The 18,571-nt window shown below is 53.0% G+C and overlaps 1 protein-coding gene across 1 annotated transcript in view; it reads left to right on the forward strand.

The window, feature by feature from the left end:
- Positions 1 to 18,571, forward strand: part of CDH23 (cadherin related 23) — a 198,617-nt gene that overhangs the window by 7,081 nt on the left and 172,965 nt on the right. Inside the window, exons 2-3 of the mRNA XM_075155376.1 lie at positions 5,633 to 5,704; positions 10,532 to 10,609. Of these exons, the coding sequence (XP_075011477.1) occupies positions 5,638 to 5,704; positions 10,532 to 10,609 (145 nt within the window). The 5' untranslated portion in view covers positions 5,633 to 5,637. The remainder of the gene's footprint in view (positions 1 to 5,632; positions 5,705 to 10,531; positions 10,610 to 18,571) is intronic.

Below are 18,571 nucleotides of genomic sequence, written 5' to 3' on the forward strand. Positions count from 1 at the left end.
GTGCAGCCTGGGAGAGCCCGGAGCCTGTTGGCTTGGTCTCCATACCCCATCCCAGTCTGCCTCCTAGTTTAAGTGCTGCTGTTCCAGCTTGAGTGAGGTTTTGTGATGGAAAACGGTTGCTAGTCACCATAGGCATCATAGCAACCAGTGCTGGAGGCTCAGTAGAGCCTGGGCTGCCCCGCTCAACAAAAATTGGGCATCTCCTCTTCCACCTTCCCAAGAAAGACGCTGCCTTCGCTGCGGAGGGATGGGTGGCAGTGACTGCTGCAGCGGGGAATGGGGGTCCCCCCTCCCAAAGCCCCCGGGGTGCTGTTTTAATATTGCATGAAGGAAGAGGTGAATTGGCTGCTTGTGCTTGTAGCACGAGACGACTTTCCTTGGGGATACAGGGGTTGGGGTGTGCCGCAGCGGAGGGTTTGCGCGTTGCTAAGGCAGAGCTGGGCAGTTGTCGGGATTATCTTATGGCAGTTGCAATGACTTGGAAAATCAATTTCACTCCCAACCCAGCCAACGGTTTTCCTGCGTGGACTGAGAGGTTCAAACGTGGCATTTTCTTCTGGTCTTGGGCTGTTGGTTAAACAATGTGTTAATGTTGTCTTGGAGCTAAAGCTTGTTTCCTATGGGAAAGCAACCCCCTCGCAGCCCCAAACAAAATGTTTCCGCTCCTGTCCTTGTTTTGGAATGGGAGTAAACTGCTGGAAGTGTGGGAAACTTTGCTGTTACTGGTTGTTAGTAAGTAACAGCTCTCGCTTTTTCCCTGCTAGAAGGAATGTTTAAATACCACCAATTGATGCTAGCTGGGATGCGCAGAGAAGCTCGGACTCGCTGTCGGCTTTGTGGGCATCCCCTGGGCTGAGTGGGGAGAGAACACCCGTGTCTCCAGCCTCAGCTTTGCTTTTGGGGTGAAGGGAGGGGAGAGAGCATCTTTCACGCTCTTTCTCCTGCGAGCACCGTCTCGGGGCTTTGGTGGGTTGTGGCAGGCACCGGCAGCCGTGCCCCCTTGCTCCCTGTTCTGTGTGCATCCATCCTCCCCCCCGCCGTGCATACAAATACGCTGGCCTGTATTTATTTAACAAGGAAATTTTTTCCGTCACTGCAGGGAATAGAAGAAAAAAAGGGCAGATTTTTTCACTGGGAACAAATCTCATTTTCAAGAGTCCTGACAAAATGAGCCATAAAATTACAATATTTCAAAGTGCTTCGTAATTCTAGCGCGGACGGCTCTTCATCATGGAATCTGAAAGCTCAGAAAATATAAAACTCATTAGATTAAAATAAACCACCTACCGCGCGGAAGAAAAGCTTATTTATCAATATCAATTTACTTCTGATTACCCTGTTCTGCAATTTGTTATTTTTAGGAATTATGATTTGTGTATAGCTCATGCCAATATGTTGGGGGGGGGGAACAAAATAAAATTAACTTTTACTTTTTTCCTTTTGCATCCTACTTATTGTAAAGACCTGGCCACGAAGCAATAATAAGAAGAAAAGGTGAATTTCTAGCGGTGCTTCCATTTGAGGAGCAGGGGGATGGGAAAGCGGGAGCCGCTGTGCTTCTGCACCGGGCTGTGTTCTGGCGCGAGGGTTGGTGCCAGGCAACGTGCTTTGCTGAAGAGGATCGTGGAGGTGGTTTCTCCAAGGCGTGTTTGGTGGTGGCCCTTGTTGAAGTGTCTCCTGGCTGTTCTTCCAAGCTGGCCAACGTGATGGAGGAAGCTGGGGAGAGTGGGCATGGATGGCGTGCCGGGGCGGGGGAGAGGGGTCTTCTAGCAGCTGGCTGGATGCCACGGGCATGGTGGGATCCTGGTAGCATCTCAGGGACTTCCACTCTGCCTACGAAGGAGCAAATGCTGCGGGGCAGCGCTGGCTGCCGGGGTCCCCTCTTTGGGGGACATCATTTGTGCTGCGTTGCCGGAGAAGGGGCTTTTTGGGAAGGCGCGTACAGTGTCCTCGCATGGAAGCCGTTTGGGAGATGCTTTGATTTACACTTTCATTTCTTCTTTATGCTCCTGGAACAGCGCAGAGCAAACAGAGAGGTTGAGGCTATAAATTTTGAGGCGCAAGTGTCGTGGTGCTGTTTGGGGAAGGGAAGACCGAGGTGGGGGGGAGAGGGGCTGGGGGTTGGGGGGGCGATTAAAGGTGCCAGCAGCAGCTCGAATGTGAGAGCATTTCTGCCAGCAAGGCACAGAAGCCGCTGCCGCTGCTCTGATGGAGGCAATTAAGTGTGTTTTGTGTGCCTGCGAGCCGTCCTCCTGTGCAAGCACCCCAACAGTGCATTTAAAAATAACCAATACAGGTGCACAGCCTGGAAGCCGATGCTTAAGCACCCCGAGAGCAGTATGTGGCCCGGGCTCGAGAAGCGGGAGCATCTCTACTCCAGTCTTTCGTGGAGGTGAGATGCTAGAAGGCTCTTGAAGCCTCGTTGCCAACTTCACTCGGATTAACGTGTGCTGAGGACTGGAGCGTGCTACCGTCTCCGTAGCCAAGCAGGTGGGGTGTTTGCCACGTTTAGGGATGCAACGATGCTGTTTAAGCAGCAAAAAAGCCACTTCCCAGGCTTGGGAAGGCGGCGTTTGGGGCAAGTGGGCTGAAAAACCTCTGCTCAACCTGAGCCTGTTCTTCAACTTTCAAGCCCCGGACTTCTTTGCAGAGCGGTGTTTCAGCAGTAGAGGCTCCTCCGGTTCCCATCCATCACCATTTAATGCGGTTCTGTCTGCTGCTTCCCGTGCCTTGGGGAGCGGTTGCCAGCGGACTGGGAAATCTCTGGTTTAACATTAGTGCTTTTGCAGCCAGGAGACAACAGTTAAGTTCCCAGAGATGACTTGCCCAGAGACATTATTATGCTGGAAACTGCACCGAATGCTTCCTACAAAGAGCCTCTTTCAGGCAGAAGGTGCAATTTAATATGCTCTTAGTCACAATTTTTAAGTTCTCCCCAGAGATTTCTCAATCCCGTTCCTAAATTTGCAATATTCGAGTGAACCATCTCGAAGAACCAGTGAAGAGCTGCAATATTAATGAAGACAGACAAAATCAAAATGACATTTCAGGCAATTACTTACATAATGAAGTGACTGACTTAGAATATACAATATTTAGATTTATCATGACACTCGAAAGGGGATGCTGTCAACTGCCTTTATTTCTACATCACGTAAATTGTTTTTCCATTGCCCTGTTGCTTTTTAAACATGGTCTATGAAGCTGGAAAATAAAGTTTGCGCTCACTTGGGCTGATAGCGGTGCTATTTTAGAAGAAAGTTAGCGTTTTCCTCAATGGCATTTTGGCACAGCAGAAGGTGGAAGAAGAGCTCGGGGTTGTGCTGCCTTGCTCGTGTCCATCGCATCCTTTCTGGCCATGAACTTTGGCTCTGCACCCCGGGCTTGATGCTGGCCAGGGGACGTGGGGGGCTGAAACAGCAGCGTTGTCTATGTCTGAGATGTTCTCCTCCCTGAAACCTAGTAAAGAAGGGGGAAAGTGGAGAAGTTTGGGGTTTTTCTTTCTTGGAAGAGTCTATTCTGCTTTTGTTGGCCAAATCTAAGGATTTAAAGGGCCTGATAGGATGCCTGGCTCCTGGGGAAGAGGTAATTTTTGTTTAGAAACTGGGGTTTTGGATGCTCTGCTGGCACTGAGCACTCAGAAGTCGGGAACTTGTTGGGGAGTGGAGGATTGAACTCTCCCACCCTGTCCATGTGTCGCAGACCTGTGGCAAGTTTTCCGGGGAGATTGGCACGATACACCTAAAAGTGAAGCAGCGCTGATCCCGAATGTCTTCTCAGGCTTGGGCTGAGTTTCCTAAAGATGCACAGAAAAGGCCACAGCGCTGTTTTTCCTGCCTAGGCGCAGACCTTTTCCTCCTAGAGACTCTCTTGTGGCAAAATAGCTGAAGAAATTAGAATGTAGGGCCCTTTCTATGGTGACAGAGTTGTTCTGAACTGTCTTCTCTGACACATCCACCAGTAAAAATAAAATACGTGCAGCTATTGCTCTGAAGCTCCTGCAGGAGCGTCTGCAGAGGTGGGGCTGGGGCGCGGGGTCCCTCGCAGAGGTCGGGACCACCCGGCCGGGGTGCCCGTGTGTCTCCTAGGGTGGCAATGGGGTGCCAGTGCCAGGCTTTTGGGTAACTCTGCACGTTGTCGTTGCGTTTGGTGTGCCTAGAGCGGGGGGCTGCGAAGGGAAGGCTGAGCTCCTGCTTTTGGGGTAAACCGAGAGCGACGGTGGGCGAGGTGGTACCGTGGGTTTATGGCTAAGCTGTCTGTTTGGGTGCTCCCCAAGTGGGAATTGCCAGTTTATTCAGGTCTGTTGCTTTAGTAATCTGTTCTCCAAGTGCTGCGAGCACTGGGTGAACCAAAACTTGCCGTGTATACAACCAGTCGCGAGCATAACAAGTCCCCGCTTAGGCTGGTAAATGGAAGATGCAATTTATTACTCGTTTCAGCCCTCACGGCTCAGGTCAGCGCTTGATCTCAAGTGGGAGCTGCTTATGGATTTAAGTACGGGTTCATCTCTCTGCTGCCCCAAAGGCTGGCTGTCACGTATGTTCTCTGCCTTTCGTGTCCCTGGGTCTGCTGCTGTGTGGATGGGCTGAACTGGTAGGAAAACGTTCCCCTGGCCCATGCCTTTCACAGCACCGGCAGAAATACGGAGAGCTTTGGAGACAGGTCACTGAGGTGTCCGGTCTGCTTTGGAGGGGGTCTTTGGCTCTGTGGGAGCTGCCCGGGGTTTCTGTTGTGCCTATATGCTGCGTGTAACGTAGATGATTTATACTTGCCCCCGGGGTGGAATGTTTTAAAATATCACATGTACGAATTTCCTTGCAAAGTGGGACTTTAGCGAGGTTTTGTGGGGTTGGTTTGGGAAGAGCTTAACGGTCTGAAAACCACGGGAGGATGGGGCTGTGCTAAGCAGCTCCTCGTTACTGTTTTATTCTGCTGCCTCGTCGTGAGGAGTCACGTGCTGGATCGAATGCGAAGCCAGGGAAATCGGAGAGGCAGAGCGGGATACGGGCACGTTTGCAAGCCTGTCTGCTCCCAGTGCTCTCGCAGTGCCTGTTTTGCAGCCCCCCGGGTGGTCTGAGAGGTGTGAGGGGCTCTGCTTTGTCCTCCGAAATCCCGGTGCCTCTTCAGTGATTCTGGGTCAAGCTTCCCACGCAGCTCTGCCAAAACATCTTAAATCCTGGCGCCGATCTCTCGCTGCTGCGTGGCTCCCGGGTTGCAGCGGCTCTTCCTTACCCTCAGCATCCCGCTCGGTGCTTGAGTGGCAGCTGGGGCTGCTTCTGCTCCGGTCCTGACCGCAGAGGTCACCGTGACTTATCCCCTCACACGAGATGAGCAAATACGCCTTGGAAAGTGGAAAATAAAAAATGTATCACCTACACCAGGTTAATCCTGGTTTTGCTTTGGTGCTCGCCGAGAGGATGGTTGGGGCGGCACGAACCAAGAAAGTGGTGGTGGCACTCGTGGGTGACGTGCCCTGTATAAAAGCCAAACGTTAACAAAACGTTGATCTCTTGGGTGTCCCCCTGCGGCGTTGGGGCACTAAGGTGCAAGCTGCATCCCTGAGCCTGCTTGGGGGAGACAAAGTTTATATCCATAAAGCGCTGGACTTGACGCTGCCTTTCTTCTTTGACAGGAACCATGAAGCGTCGCACTGCTGCCGGCAACTTTCTGCTTCCCCTCTTGCTCCTGGAGCTGGTCTCTCCGGGTAAGTCGTCTGTCTGTCTGGCCAGTGCCGTGCTCTTCTCTCCCCACCCCTCTCCCTCCTCGGGTCTCATGTTTGCGAGGTACGAGGGCAATGTTTGCTGCGTTTGTGGTCTCCTGGTGAATAAAGCATTGCTGTGACGATGGGGAGGTGTGGATGGTACGGGTAAGCAGAGCACCCATCTGCATCGCCTGCGGTCCTGGGACCTGCGCATTGTGCTCCCGTGCAGTCAGTAAAAGGGCATGCGTGGCGTCAGACGGCCCTTCCCGGGAGGGATTGGAAAGAAGCTTGGAGGAGGAGGATGCGCTGGTGAACCCAACGGTGGTAGATGCTCCTGGTGTATCAGCGGGAAGACCTTGGCAACTTGCAGATGTGGGTTTGCGAAGTCAAAGCTGGTGGTGGACCTGGCGATAGACACGGTGTTAGGTCATTTTATGTAAATGAAACCTAAAGGAAATTAGAGGGAGCGGACACAAGGCAAGGATGCAAACCAGAAGCTTGTTAGCCGCTCAGCAGTGGAGGTATTACTGGCAGGGCTCTCCCTGTGCTTTCAGCAGCAAAATTATTACCCGAACTGTGCTTTAATATATGCTGTGCTGGAAATAACTCCTCTCCAAGCTGCAAAACCTCTTTTCTGATTCCAGCTGGAGGGCAGGGCTTTGGGCAGGCAGAGCCTCTGTGGTCAGCTTTCCCCCCACCGCCGGGTGCTGCCCCACGAGCATGGTGCTCTTGGTCTTCCCCGGCGCGTGGGCTTCTGGTGGGGGGACGCGGGGTCCAGCCTGGGCAACGAGTGGGAGCTTGTGGGACAACCGCCTTCTGGTGAGGGAAACGTGTCTCTTGGGCCAGGCTTTGGCGTATCCCGGGATGCGCAAGTACTGTAAACATGCAGCAAAGCCTCGTGAAAATTGGGGTTGTTGCATGAATGGGCTAAAGCCCCGGGGTGGGGGGAGAGGGAGGCCGGGGGGTGTGTGCCTCTGTGGCGCTTGCTGATAAACAATAGCGAGCCTGTGTCCATTTGATAGCACTGTGCCCTTTGGAATAAAGGCTTTTTTTTTTCCCCCCCCCTTACTAAAGCCTCAAGATGGCTTGTGCAGATTGGCAGCCTGATTAAGCAGTCAGTGGATGACATTAGCTGTGACTGACAAGCGCAGTCAATCTCCCTCTGGTGTCGTATTGGATCAAGTATAGCCTCACCAGTTAACTGCCCTGTCACTCCTCTGGAAGAGGAAAAAATAAGGAAAAAAGACCACCCAGCGAGTCCTTCGCCCCAGTCTGAGCCTCCTAAAACTTGCCCCCCGGAGAGATCGCTTGCCGCGAGCGGTCCAGTACGTCCCGTTGGAGGTGGGACGGTGGGTTTTGCTTGCCCGCTCCTGCATCCCTCCCGGTGCGGTCGGTCGCAGCACCCATAGCTGGTGCGTGCGCAGCCCTGCTCCGGGTGCCTGGCTGGACACAGCAGATGGGCCACAGCAAAGCCTTGGAGAGGCAGCGCAGGGAAATGGGCATTTGGAGGCTTGCAGATCAGCAGCGTCTCGGCCCCTCTCTCCTAAACCCTGCCCTGCCCGGGGCTTGGTTGTCATCTCCCCGAGGAGTGCCTGCCCTCGATAAGCAAGCTCTGGCACAACGCTTGCGCCTGGGATCGGGAGGGGAAGTGTGTGGATGCTCTTCCATACGGCTGGGGACTGCGGGTGATGGAGCTCCTCTCCCGGAAGACTTGCAAAGCTCCTGGCGAAGCAATTTGGTAGGGTAAATGCAGAAGTGCAGCACGAGTGGGCTGGGTGCGTTTGGGAGAGGTTGGTTTAGCTCTGCCGTGGCAGTGGAGTCTGCCCGCTCCTACCCAGCTGCTGCTGCAGTCACCAGAGATGGGCAGAGACCTTCACCATCTCCAGGTTAGGAGGGACCGAGGGATGCTAGCTAGAAGAACGGCTCCATGATTACCATGCTCTCGCATCAGCAATGGCCAAGGACATGAGTACTGACTCTGAAGGGCAAAGCAGCAGCAGGTTTTACAGGAATAACGTGGAGCAGGCGTGGAAGACGCACGCAGGGAAGAAAATCTCCCAGCGTATCAAAGCAATGTTGGTTGTGATCCCTTGGAGCCTGTTGGTAGCACCTGAAGGAGGAATAAAGGGTTACAAGTGTGCGGTGGGAGTGATGGTTTTCTGCCATGCCCCTTGCTGGGGGACCACGAGCAAGAGCCGTGTTGAGGGGTACAGTGATGGTATATCCCATGGTATAGCCGGGTGATAGCAGCAGTCTTGCAGAAGGCAAATCCAGTTGATGATCCATCATCCACAGATGATGGCTGGTTCGCAGTGATGCCTTTGGGAAAGCGTGAACTCGCTTTCAGGGTATGTGGTGTGTGGCTGTGAGTCCCAAATTAATTTCTGTGAAAGGACCGGCGTGCCCAAAAGCCCACAAAACATTGACAGTCCTGGATTAAATGTGAAAGGAGAACGTCTGGCTGTCCTAGACTGGGTGGTAGGTCGTATGTGTGGGAGACTTGTGTTTCACAGCCTACTAGGCACCTTTTGACAGCACCCAGGTTATGAGGGTAAGAGCTTATGGCCATATCTGAGATGGGGAGAAGGTTCCTGAAGGTGTCCCAGGGATGCAGCGCTCTGGGCTGTGGGGGAGGTGGAAATAGCTGTGGTTGGGACCTGAGCTGAGGTGGGACAGGGCTGATGGGGCTGTGGCTTCAGCCACAGCATCCCTTCTTTATTTTTTGGGGAATGGCTTCCATCTGTCACGACGTGCATCTTTTGACCTACATTTTTGTATCGTTCAGACACTTTCTCTCCATCCCCTCGCATCGCGCCCTGCCCTTCTGAACGCTGACAGTCCGGCAGTGTGGGGATAGCCTTGCTCTTTATCCTAGGATTTGCAGCCCAAAGCAGAGTCCTGCCTCCGGACCCTTCTGCAGCTCTCGGGTGCCATCACCCTCCTCTTAACGCATAGGTCCTGTCTGCTCGCAGACTGCTGGTTTGAATGCCTCCCAGCACCTGATGCCGCTGGGTTTGGAAGATGCAACTTACTTTTAGGATACTGGTGATACTAAGAAATATATGTGGAAATAGAGGGGTTTGCAGAAGCGGGGCCCCTGCGGGAAGGGCTGCTTGGTGTGTTTTAGCCTCATCTGCCCCCTTCAAAGCCTGCTGGCCCCAGCATGGCAGCCAGCTACGAGCGTGCTTCGAAGCCTCTGCAGATGCCATTAGCTCTAAATAACCCATTTTGTTGGGATCCCTCTCATTTTCTTTCCAGGTACTCGACTCCAGAGGCTGAGATTTCAATGTGCCTTTGCAAGAGCCCTGCCTCTAGTGCTTTCCCACTTCTTGAGGTGTTTAACAAACCCGGTGCCTTGGGAAAGAAGGCAATGCCAAAAATCCTTGTCTTGTTACTGAGGGAGCCCAGGCTGCCCCTCCAAACCCCCCGAGTGGGTTTCCCATGGGTGCTAAGCAGGTTTGTGCATGAGCACAGCTGGGACCTGTGCCCCAAAGGTCTTGGGAACATCTCCCTCCGTCGGGAGCTTGGGCAGGCGAAGAGGATGCTGAAACGTGGTCTGGTTCGTCTTTCTTAAGGTGGGATGCTGAAGCGCAGGGTGTGAGGGTGGTGGCAAAATGTAGCATGGTCAGGAGAGAAACCTGGACACCTGATCTCATCCGGGGTTTGCTATGCCTTTGCCTGAAGCAACGTCTTTGCCGTTGCAGCACGGCTGGGGTAAGGGTGGAGGTGATGCTCTGCAATGGCTCTGTGGAAAGGAGCCTGGCTGGATCTGCATTTGGTGTGGCAGGGGTTTGCGAGTCACGCTGCCACTTTACTGGGAACTTTTTATACTTGCACGATCTTGGGTTTTGGCTCGGCTCAAAGCAAAGGCAGTTATGAGGGGTCACAGCGGGGATGTGATGCCCCATCGCGTCCAGCGAGCCTCCTTGCCGGGGGCCGTGCCTGGGACCCGGTCCTGCCTCTTCCCCTCCGGGACTGGCTCCTGGGATCTTCCCATCAACAGGCGTGAACTGTTTTAGCCAGACCAGTTCAAACCACCGCTTCCCCGTGCGCAGCCCTGTTTTTGATGCCTGGCAGCTGAACTGCATTTCTTAAAGCCTGCAGGCTTGGCCGGCTCCGGCTGCGTATTGAGGAAACCCCATCCCTCGGATGCAGCCCGGTTAACACCAAACCTTCTTGGAAAATCATTGTGTTTCTCTCCCGGCACCTCTTTTCCTGCATCCCTCGAATGGTAAATCTTTCCTGGTTGACTTTTTCCCCGGTTCAGGCTGCGGTCGTTGTTCTCCTACGTGCTCTGCACTTGACACTGTCACCTAATGAGGCTGCGGCACGGGGCGCTGCGGTCCGGGGGGAGGCTCGCGAGCTTCCAGCTCCGTAAAAAGGGAGGAGAAAGAAGTGAGCCTGGTTATTAAAGGTGAAAGGAGGCAATTAGAGGGAAAGGCGATCGGGTGATGGGAGGCACACCAGGTTTTGCTGGGATGGCTGACAAGGCGAAAGGCTCTCAACCGTGGGAACAAAGTGAAGGTATTAATCATGCGCTAAAACAATAATTGATGTTCCTGGTCCCCAAGCGCTTGGCTTCCCCCTTCCCCTCTGCCTCCACCCTGCAAAAGAAAATACTAAAAAAAAAAAAAAAGAAAGGCCGGTGGAGGGAAGCGGCTCCCCAGCCAGCTTCTGTGGGGGACCGCGCGATGCTTTCTGTCCTCCTCTTAGCCCTCATCTCGGGGATACCCAAGCGTGCGTCTCTCTGTGCCCCGAGCCTCTCCTGGCTGTGCTGGCCCGTGCACGACGAGCCAGGGAAATAACGCCTTGCTTTTGTCCTCTTCCCAGGTCGGGGCAATCGGCTGCCGTACTTCATAAACTACTTCTTCGACACCTACCTGCTGATCAACGAGGATACTCCCGTGGGTAAGTGGGGCATGCCCGTGGGCAGGGGGTCTACTGCTGCCGACCCCCTGATGGAAAAGGGTTAAAGAAATGCTTTTCTTTTGATTGACAGCTGTAGCTTATTTTTCTTTCTTTATTTAGCTAGGGATCAGTTTTTAGTAAATGCAGAAATCGACCCGGTCGTTCTCGGCCTCTTTCCAGGCTCTCAGTCCATTAAACTTGTGCTCTTCAATCAGGGCTCGTGACTGGCTTTTAATGCGGGAGGAATCGATTGGGAGCGGAGGGTGGCTGGGATGGAGGCTACGGAGGCCCCTTCTCCCATCTACTGCTGCCTTCAACCATGCAACCCGAGCAGCAGCCTCCTCCAAAAAGTGCTCTTGCCGCACCTAAGTCGTCAGCGGAGCTGTCAAGGGTTGGAGGGCTCTGGAGAGGGCTCCTCTAGTGACTGCTCAGCTCAACCAGGGCTTCCAGCTGAGGCTTCTCTCTCTTCTTGGGGGTCCCCTCGGTTGCATCTTTTGCAGCCCGCGGTGTCTCGCTTGTGGGGTTCGGGGTGGTGTCTGAGCAAGGAGGCAGGACGTGGAGTCTTGGTGGCGAGTCTTGGCTAGACGGCGTGGAAGCTCCTGGGTGGTAGCTGAGCTCTGCGCGGAGATGCGTCCTCAGGAGAAGGCTTGCTGGAGCCGCAGCCGTCTGCCTGGGGAGTTTTGTCTTGCAGTGGTGCTCAGGTTTATTTGCAATGGGAAAATCATACTGAAAACCGCTGCTCGGGTGCCTTTACTCACAGCCCCGCAGAAGGCAAGCTGCAAACAACGTAAGGAAAGGAAGGACCTGAGTTCATTGTCACTTTTTTCTAATTTTTCCCCCGCCCCGATGCATCCATGTCATTTTTCACAGCCTTCTTCAGCAAGCTCACCCCTTACAGGTCGTTTCACACCTGGTTTCTTTGCTTTGCCCCCTGTATGCTCCCTGCCCCTCGGTTCCCGGCATCCCTGCAAACGCACCGAGCGCTGAGCGTGCCCCGGACAAGTCCCAGGGAAGGAAGCAGCTGTGCGAGAGCAGGAGCGAGAGCTGGTTGGGAACAGCTTAATGGAAATGCTTCCTCACCGAGTACACGCTCCTTGAAGTACTTGAGCTTGAAATACCTTATGGGAATTGGACTGAACTTCTATTTTGGCAGCAAATGGGGGAAGATTTCTGACAGTCTGCTTTCCAGTGAGATATTGTGCGAGTAAAATTGTGCTTGGAATTACTTTGGGGGTTGAATTTTATTTTCTTTAAACTTTGTATTACATTGTACAGAAATGAAATCCACTCTTAAGAATATTGGTACCCTGGGATTTTGTTTCCAGATGCACCAGAGGGAAATGTCAGCCTTGAAAGTGTTGACAAACAGCGTTTCTCTGTTTTCTGCTGTTGGTAGATGTTTTTGCAGTTAGGCTTATTAACTTAAAAAGGAAGAAAAAAAAAAAAAGACATCATCTGGAAACACCTTTCTTATATCCTGGCTGGGGTTGTAAGTAGCAGAACTGTATGTGGTGCCTCTCGCCTAGAAAAAAGGCGTCTCCTTCTTTGGGGTCTGTTAGAAGTGCCCATCACCGTGGCGTTGGGTGAATGCCCCCCGTGCAGCCCCCTCCTCCCCTCCCTAGGGTCTCCCCGGGCGCAGCCTTACCTAGCCCCAAACCGAGCAGCCCCCCGCTTGCTGCCTGCCATGCCGAAAGGAATCTTAAGCAACAATTAAGAGATCATTCCCCCTCTAATCACTTACAAGAGTAAATTAGTCTTGTCAGGAGCTATTAAGAGAGAGAGCTCGGAATTCATTAGGCGAGATTGGGCCGAGGGAGCTGCTGGCGCTGCCGCTGGTCCAGGCTGATTAATTTCTCCCAAAACCTCATCAATGCCCATCTGTTTCATTTAGGTCCAGGGAGAGCAATTTTCAGGTGGACTGACCCTCTAGTCGGTTATTTCACCCAGAAGTAATGGAACACACGCGCACGCGTGAGCGGGAGCGTGGGCGATAGCAGACGTCAGCCTGAGGAAGGCGACAGCGGTTGAAGGGGCTGGGGAAGAAATTTGCAGGAGAAAGGAGGGGAGAGGAGGAAGAGGAGGAGGGATGATGACTGCTTGGGCCGTGGTGGCACGAGCGAGGTGGGACACCGGGAGAGCCCACGTCAGCTGCCGGTAGCCGGATCGTGGTGTGTTTTACTCCGAAAGCAGAAGTACTGGCTGGTTAACAGCCCTTAGAAGAAGAGTTTGCAGGAGAGGGACCGTCCGTCTTTATTGCGCTGCTCACTGCCTTAAGCAAAATCATTCCAAGGGCCATTTCATTTAATCCTGAACCTTTTAGAGGGCTGTGTGTAAGGCAGAGCGGCGTGGATATTGATGCCGGGTGAGTTGCTGGAGGTCTCTGGCGAGGTGTGGTGCTCACCGGCATGCCGGGGAGGTGGCATTGCTGCAGGTGGGGTTACCCGTAGCCCTGGATTTGTCAGCAAGCGGGGATGGGTAGGCAGTGCTCTTGGTTTCTCTTGGTTGGGGTCCCCCCCACTGCAAAAGGAATGTCTCCTTAGCATAATGTAATGACTGGAGTCTAATTGCCCAGCAAATGGATTTGCTGTATGCAGGACAGGAATGGGAAAATGAAGATGATCCATCATGTCGGGTCTGTAACTAGCCTTATAACCACCTAGCCTGGATTCACCCGAGTTTCTCTGAAAGCTTTCATGCCTCGACGCCTTGCAAAATGCATGACAAAGAGGCCATTCAGACGAGTGCAATTCCACTTTCCCTTCATCCTAGCGATAACATTTTAGCACCACTGGAATAATGTTGTCTTAAAAGAGTGGGAAATGCTTTAATTGTTGCACCCGAGCTGATAGCACACACTTGGCTTTGCTCTCGGGCCACGCCGTGTCAGGGGCACGGTCACCCGGGTGGGCTGGGGACAACGTGTCCCACCTCCCCATCAGAGCTTGGTCCTGCATGCCCCGCTCAAAGCTGGGAGAGGGGGCTAAATTTGAAGGACTGATCTCTGTGAAGCCTGCTGAGGTTGAGTGGTGCACGACAGAGGGGGAAACCCACCAGGATGTAGTTGGGAGGCTTGACCAACCCCCGGGCAATGTGAGCGTGAGAAGATGCCGGTGAAGGCTGCAGAGCTGGGAAAGGCGCCCGGGCTGGCTGGCAGGTGGGGAGGCCGGTCTCCCCCAGGGCTGCTGCCAAAGCTGCCTGCTGTTTGATTCCCTTAGTTATTTCTGGGCAGGAGAGCGTGCAGCTGAGGCTCTCGGCTCTCCACCCCACCGGGACGCTCTCCTGTGAGCATCGCCGGGATGCCTCCAGCGCCTGGTGGGATGCTCAGCCCCGTGTCCCCCAAAGTTGGCTGCCTCAGCATCTCCTCCCACTTGTTAAGCCCATGACAGCATGGGGCCAAGGAGAAGCTCTAACTCAGCAAGTCTGGTGGTCGGGACTGCTAGCGAGTGGCAGCCCCGAGCGGTGCTGGGTCAGCGCTCGGAGCCTGGCTGGGTGCAGGGTTTTTGGGCAAAGACCTTGCGTGCTCCCTGAGTCAGCAGCTCGGTGCCACCGCGATGTGGAGGGACGGGCGGCTGGGGGTTGCTGACCTGCGAGGAGGTGGGGACGTGCACGTGAAAGGAGGCAGAGGGGGGGCTTGAAAGCATAAGAGTGTGTCTGTGTGCAGGGTATGGGGCTGTGCTTTGTGCTCAAAGCCCCCTTGTTCCTTCCCTTCAGCTGTATGCCTCTCCCAGGAGGCACGGGCTGTGCTCTCCATCCCTGGGTTCACCGTGCTCAGAAAGCAAGACGGATGATTGATGGGGAATTTTACATGCTTCTGCCCTCCCTTTGCTATGTGCAACTTCTGCTGAGCTGGTAAAGGCACCGTAAATAGCTCGTGTTTTGGGAACGGGGGGGTATGCCTTTGTGAGCTTACAAAAAACCCTGCTCATTTGGGGGCTTGCAGATGGTGACTTCCAAACGCTGTTGCAGGAATTTTGGTTAAATACAGTAGAAGAGAGGGTGATTGCTGGAGACACCCAGATCTCTTGGTGAGGTTGACAGAGTCACGAATTCTGCCGGGGAGCATGCATGTGGAAGCAGTCTTGCTCGGGCACCTGGCTGGCTGTTGGCCGTGCCGTTGGATGTTTGAGGATTCCAGCCTGGCTCGTGGCACTGAATAGGAAAGTTTTGTTGCCTGACAAATTTATGATGGTGTGGTTTGACTTTCTGCAGAGGGAAACTCGGATTACGCTTTCCCAGGGCAAGCTGGAGCCCTTCCAGGGTGGGCTACGTTGAGCAGACCACCTCCTCCGCGCGCAGGAGAACGCGTGAGGAATTTGAGAGGAAAGCTGATTTTTTTTTTTTTTTTCCAGGGAAACCCACACCAGCTAAGGGACTCTGAAACATTTCTCCACCAAGTTCGGAGAGGCAGAGCTAAACCTTGCTCTTTGAGACCTACTTCACCACAATGGGCCATAGTGGATGTTCCCCATGGAGTTGGGGCTCTTACTGTGCACCCCAAGTTGTTGCAGCCTGAGAGGGGCACCGCTGCAGTGTAGGTGTGCTTTGTGGGCTGGTGGTGATTAAAGTAATTGGGTTGATGTGTGTCACCTCTTGCCTTTCAGGGCCTTCTGGGAGGGAGAGTTATTTCACTAGAGGACTGGAGGAGGAACTTGGTACTTAGCAGGCAGCGGCAGGGCTGGTAACTCTGCACGTGGATCTGAGGCAGCACGTCCTTCTGATATTTGTGGATGAGTTGACTTGATTCTCCATCCGAGGCGAGGACCAGGCCAGAGGGCTTTTCTTCTCCAGGCAGGGAGGGCTGCCATCCTCCCTGCGCTGTATCTCTCGTTTCCAAGGCAATCAGCTCTTCCGCAGTGCTCTGGTCCTGGGCAGCCAGATGCTTTGGCACCCGGGTAGGGTCCCCGGGGGTGCTGGGCTATTGAAGCTGCTGCTGAAGATATGGTTATCTGTGTGTGATTGAGCACGGGCTGTCTCGGCTAAACCCTGCCTGCTCGTTTGATCCCACAGCTGTAGGCATCTGCGGTGGCTGGGCTCCTCCAGGATGGCACTTGCCTAATGCATCACTGGAAGGAAAAAAAAAAAACCAAAAAGTGCTGGCTTTCTGGTCTCCGCATGCTTCTGGACTGATTAAATTGTTTCAGAGCCGTCTGGGCCAGATATCCATGCATGAGGCTTGTGGGCCATCTGTTGAGGACAGCTCTGGAGGGGGGACTGTTGGCGTCTGAGCACGGGACCCTTTTCCCTTTGGTGTCTCCTGGCCTCCCTCCTCGCTCGCAGGGGCACGCAGCTACTGCTGGAGAAGGGGGGCTGCCCTAGCATATCTGTTGTGTCCCCCTTGCTCAAATTAAATACTATAAAGCTAAAAAGAGAAAATTAATTTAATCTCTGTGCACCACGGGGTTAAAAGTCACGGAGGCGAGACCAGAAGGCATTGTGGGCATACTGTTAATGAGGTGCTAATTGGGTACTGAGGAGGTGTGACTAGAAGAGCACAGAGGATGGCTTTAAAGCTTGGGGTTAACTTCTTGACAGAAGCAAGGCAGCACAGGGTGCATTGGGAGCCCCGGGCAGCGCAAGAGCCTTTGTGAATGACACAAGGTAGGCTGGCTTCTAGCAAAACTTGGCAAGTTGGAAGATGCTTTTGGCAAATGTGGTGGCACTGGTAGTAGAGTGGATGGAGAGCTTGGGAAAGCCCGCTTGTTTGTAAGGAATGTGTGTAAAAGCACACACGTGCCCTCTTCACGCTGGTGCTGCCGGGTGCTTCCTTCTACTGCGTACTTGGCTGAAGTTGTGGGGAAGGGCCTCTGTGCCCGTGTTTGGTCTAATTAAAGATACCACCTGCCTTCCCTTTAGAGGTGCTCCATCCGAGGCTGTCGAGCAGCGGTTAAGCCTCTGTCCCGCTTCACCGGCTCCAGCCCTGCGTTACTGCCCTCCCTGCAGCCAGGGCTGGGCTGAGCTGTTCACACCTACCCAGTTAGAGGGAAAACCATCCCTGTATTTCTGTGTGTGTGTGTGTGTGTTAGCTTGCTGAAACAGCTCCAAAAATGCTCCAAAGAAAAGCTAATACCCTTTCAGGAAGGCAAGGTGGGAATGTGCAAGTGGGAGGAAGGCGAGAGTGCAACAGGCGCAGGACATTTCCCCACCCCAGTTTCACCAAGGCTACATGTTTAGGGTACAGCTAGCATCTGTTTGTTCAAGGATTTTTCTTTTTCCTTCCAGTCTGTAAAGCTAGTTTTCAGCTAGGCCAGCATTTTGGCCTAGCTGATGGTAGAGCTGCAAGATCAGGTGGACATATAGGAGTCAAGATGGTGCAGGAGGGCAGGGGCAGGCTATCCCCTCGCTGTGGTGTTGCTTAAGATCAGCTTCAGCTGATGGTGAAGCTGTGCTGCTGTGTGTAAATAATCCCCAGCTGGGAGGGCAAAAGGAGTGGACCAGTGCATGATGGAAGCTGGTCTGTGGCTGGTTACAGAGTTTGGGGACCACAGGGCCACCCTACTGTGTTATCGCAGACGTGGGAGCAAGGACTTCGTGGTGGTAAATACCCGGTAAAGCTTTTTTGTTGGTTATCTGGCAGGCAGAAGGTGAGTTGGCAAGTATAGGTAGACCCTAGACTCCTTGGTTTGCTACTGGGCGGATGTTCTTAACCGTAGACCACAGGGGAGGACACCAGCAGGGGTTAAATCCGGGCTGGGGTCCAGCCTGGGATGTTTCCCGTTCTGTGTTGCGAGCTTCGTTATGGGCATCGCTGAGAGCGGGTGTGAATATTCCCCTTTAGAAAGGGAGGCTATAGGAACATCACCTTCATCTTCAGTATTAATTGAAAGCAATGTTATCGTCCGATGGCTATTTAGTGTTTAAAACTGGATTTGCAGGCTGCTTGAGTGTTCTGCAAAGGACCAGCCTTGTTTCTAAGTGCGGTAATGACCCTAATGAATAACAATATTTGAGGAACATTTTAAGAAGGGGATTTCGGTTCTTGTAACGCGAGCCCTTCTTCTGTCGTTAGAAGACCCATTGGTGAAATTACTTGTTGAGCTGTACAGCATCGTTAATGAAAACTTAAGGCTAGAAAATTAGTTATTCCCAACATAAGGAAACTTAAGGAAAAAAAGCTCCCCCCCAACCCAAACCCTTAACCCTGCGTCATTAAATTAATCACTTCATCAATCACTTAAATTTTCATGTCTGCTAATAGGCAATAACGTTAATGCTTACATTTAAGAAGGGGGAGAGAGAGAGAAGGAAGAAAGTATATTTGCAATATGGACTAATTAACATGTCAGGGTAACCTTGCTTTTGGTAGCTGCCTCATCAAACCGTTTGAAGGTTTGATCTCGCCACCTTGCACGTGCGAGAGTGTGAGCCCTTGCACGCGGGCTGAGCCCTCTCAAAAGAGGCAGAGCAAGATGGGGGGGGGGGGGTGAGGAGGTCTGGGGAGATTTTTACGTCTGAGACGACTTTAGGAGCATTAATGAGCTGCACAGCACCGTCTGTAGGAGCTTTGTTTGTGGGCTGGCTTCTTGCTGGGTGTTGGGCTGCGCTCCCCAAAGCGCTCCTGGTTACTCCCGAGTGCCCAGGCTTGGGTGTCCGTACCGTCCCCGCTCAGTTAAATCCGGCCTTTTCCTGGCCGGTTGGAGGCATTAGCGTGGGTGACAAGCCTGATATAGAGCAGGGATAACAATGTGAGTCAAGCTTGGGAAAGCAAAAAACACGGGGCAGGGGGAAAAGTATATGTGCGTGTATATGTGTGTATATATTCAAATTAGGAGGCTATATATATCTACCTTTGTGGAGGTATTAATATTCTAAGGGAATGTATTACGTGCCAAGAGCATTTCCCTGTACTGTAGGGAAATACTTGCGTACGCATACACTCATAATTTTTATTTTTGGTGGGGAAGGTGAGCTGTGTTTTCACTTTGAGTCTATCAATGGGACCTCTTAGGAAAAAAGCTATGGTTG

Source organism: Calonectris borealis, chromosome 7 (genome assembly GCF_964195595.1).
Source record: "Calonectris borealis chromosome 7, bCalBor7.hap1.2, whole genome shotgun sequence".
In the NCBI taxonomy this organism is placed as follows: Eukaryota; Metazoa; Chordata; class Aves; order Procellariiformes; family Procellariidae; genus Calonectris; species Calonectris borealis.